Source organism: Nannochloropsis gaditana (assembly GCF_000240725.1).
Source record: "Nannochloropsis gaditana CCMP526 unplaced genomic scaffold scaffold309, whole genome shotgun sequence".
Lineage (NCBI taxonomy): Eukaryota > Eustigmatophyceae > Eustigmatales > Monodopsidaceae > Microchloropsis > Microchloropsis gaditana.
The window spans coordinates 31,636-33,715 of NW_005803644.1; the positions used below are offsets into that span (position 1 = coordinate 31,636).

At 52.6% G+C, this 2,080-nt stretch overlaps 1 protein-coding gene across 1 annotated transcript; it reads right to left on the minus strand.

The window, feature by feature from the left end:
- Nucleotides 1-252: 252 nt before the first annotated feature.
- Nucleotides 253-705, minus strand: NGA_0399600 (uncharacterized protein; the record flags this gene model as incomplete). The annotated part of the gene is made up of 1 exon (XM_005855043.1): nucleotides 253-705. The coding sequence occupies one exon, from the start codon at nucleotides 703-705 to the stop codon at nucleotides 253-255; it is 453 nt and encodes a 150-aa protein (XP_005855105.1).
- Nucleotides 706-2,080: the final 1,375 nt, after the last annotated feature.

A 2,080-nucleotide genomic window follows, 5' to 3' on the forward strand; every position in this document is an offset into this window, starting at 1 on the left:
CGTCGGGCTTGAAGGAGGGAGGGAGGGCGGGCACCGAGGGAGGGAAAGGGGAGGGGAAAGGGTTATGTGGTCTGGCAAGAAAGTGGGGGAGGGAAGGGGCTCGGCGAGGAGGCAGAATATGAAACACAGATATCATATATGGAGAGTCTGGGTAAGGATAGCGAAGCTTGGAGAAAAAGAGCAGTAGGGGCATGGTGAGGAGGCGAAAGGGAGAGATGGAGCAGGGAGGGCATGGGAAGAGGAAAAGGACGTCTACAGGGAATCTTCATCGTCCCACAGACTCACTTTGGTGTCCTTGCCGCTTTTGTTTACTCCCTCGGGCGCTGCAAACGGCCCCATGCCGTCTTTAAACGCCCGTTCCGTCGCGACCAGGCCCTCTCGCTCCCGCTCCAGGGCCATGGGAAGGGTCAGAATCTCTTCCAAGCACACCCGCAAGGCCTGAAAACCAGCCGAGCGGGACAACACGGTAGCGTCGAGGTGGCTCGGTGAGGAAGACTCTGGCATCGAGGAAGGGGAAACGTATCGCACCGAATGATCCCTCCATCCCTCCGCCTCCGGCCTACGGCTGGGCTTCTGCTTCTGTCGCATGACATGGAGCAAGGATAAGGAGGCCCCAAGCGCTTTTTGCACGCAAATTGCTTCTTCCTCTTCCTCGATTTCCACTGCGATTTGCGCTGTGCCCCGACGGCTTGGCACCACTTCCATAGGAGGCAGAAAGGGGCCGACTAGACACTTGAAAAGGTTCGCGGAGTGTACGACTGAGAAATTCGAATTTTGTGGGCCAGCTAAACACACAATCATTGCCTATCACACAATCAGGTCGCGAGCACAATTTTGGCATGATGCCTGTTTAACAGATGAGGACATCCCGAAAATAGGATGACTTGAACGTTGTAGGCTGTGCAGGCATCAAAAATGGTCAAAGAAACCCAGGATTTCGGGCCACCAGGAGGAAGAACGATGCGACCGCAGGTGTTGGCGAGCCACGCAAAGCCAGCTTGTGGCATAAACGATGATCTCAACCCCGTCTTGGACCGTGTAAGTGAAACGCGCCTTACAGAGTTACCAAGTGGTCACATGCATGTGGGGAGGGATTTTACAAGGAGATTACAGGCATGATTAAGTCACAAAGCGCGTACGCACCACGGACACATGTGCCGATCTTGTACCGGGGCAGCGGGGGGGTAAAGCGAAGTATTGCCTTCCTTTTCATGCCTTTTTATGCCCGCGGTTTTTTTACCGCCAAGTACACACACGCCAAAGTACATTCCATTAAACGTACTGCCTCGATGGCATGTTTTGGTTGCGGACAGTGGAAGTGCATTTTTAGCACGCCGCACCTACTCTTAACGGCCCTCCTCTCGTGTCGCCGATGGACTTGGGCCATAAGTTCTACACGCCTGTCAAAGAGAAATCCATCTGATTGGATATATGAGGAGAAAGGTTACCCTGAGTCCTGCAAAGATACCTTATATGCTTAAAAGATTGTATTCAGGGTCAGAACAGGGGGAGGGCCTTCACGTGTGTCTATCGACAAGCACACTTGGGGCTGAGCACACTTGATTGTAGCAAAAGAAATACCTTCACCAAGTTCTCCACTTGTCAGCATTGAGCTGCGGTATTTGCCCAGTGACTTCCCTCGCTCCGCGGGCTTTTTCAGTTTCTTTCCGCCATTATCCCATCTCAAGTCCTTCGCATCGCCTGTCTTTTCACTGAGGCCTCTGCCACTGTCTCCTCCCTAAGATCTCCCCTCCTCCCGTTTCCGCTCTTCTTCTCAAGATTTTTATGTTCCCCTTACACCCTGTCTCTCCTTCAAAAATCCTCGTCAGCTTGGTTGAACTTAATACTCTTTACCCTCCGGGATTTTCCCGTGAATAAATTTGGAGGGGCCCTGAAAGTAACGTGAGGGGAAACAAAGAATAATTTTGGTAAGGGTCATGAGTCGATACGACGCTGCTGTCGCCCCTCCGAGTTCAACGAGCCCCGATGGCCTCCCTCAACCGAGATAGTATCACCACTTTTCAACCGCACCCATGTTAAAACCTCCTGGAACTGTCCCAGGCTCATTACCCCACTTCTG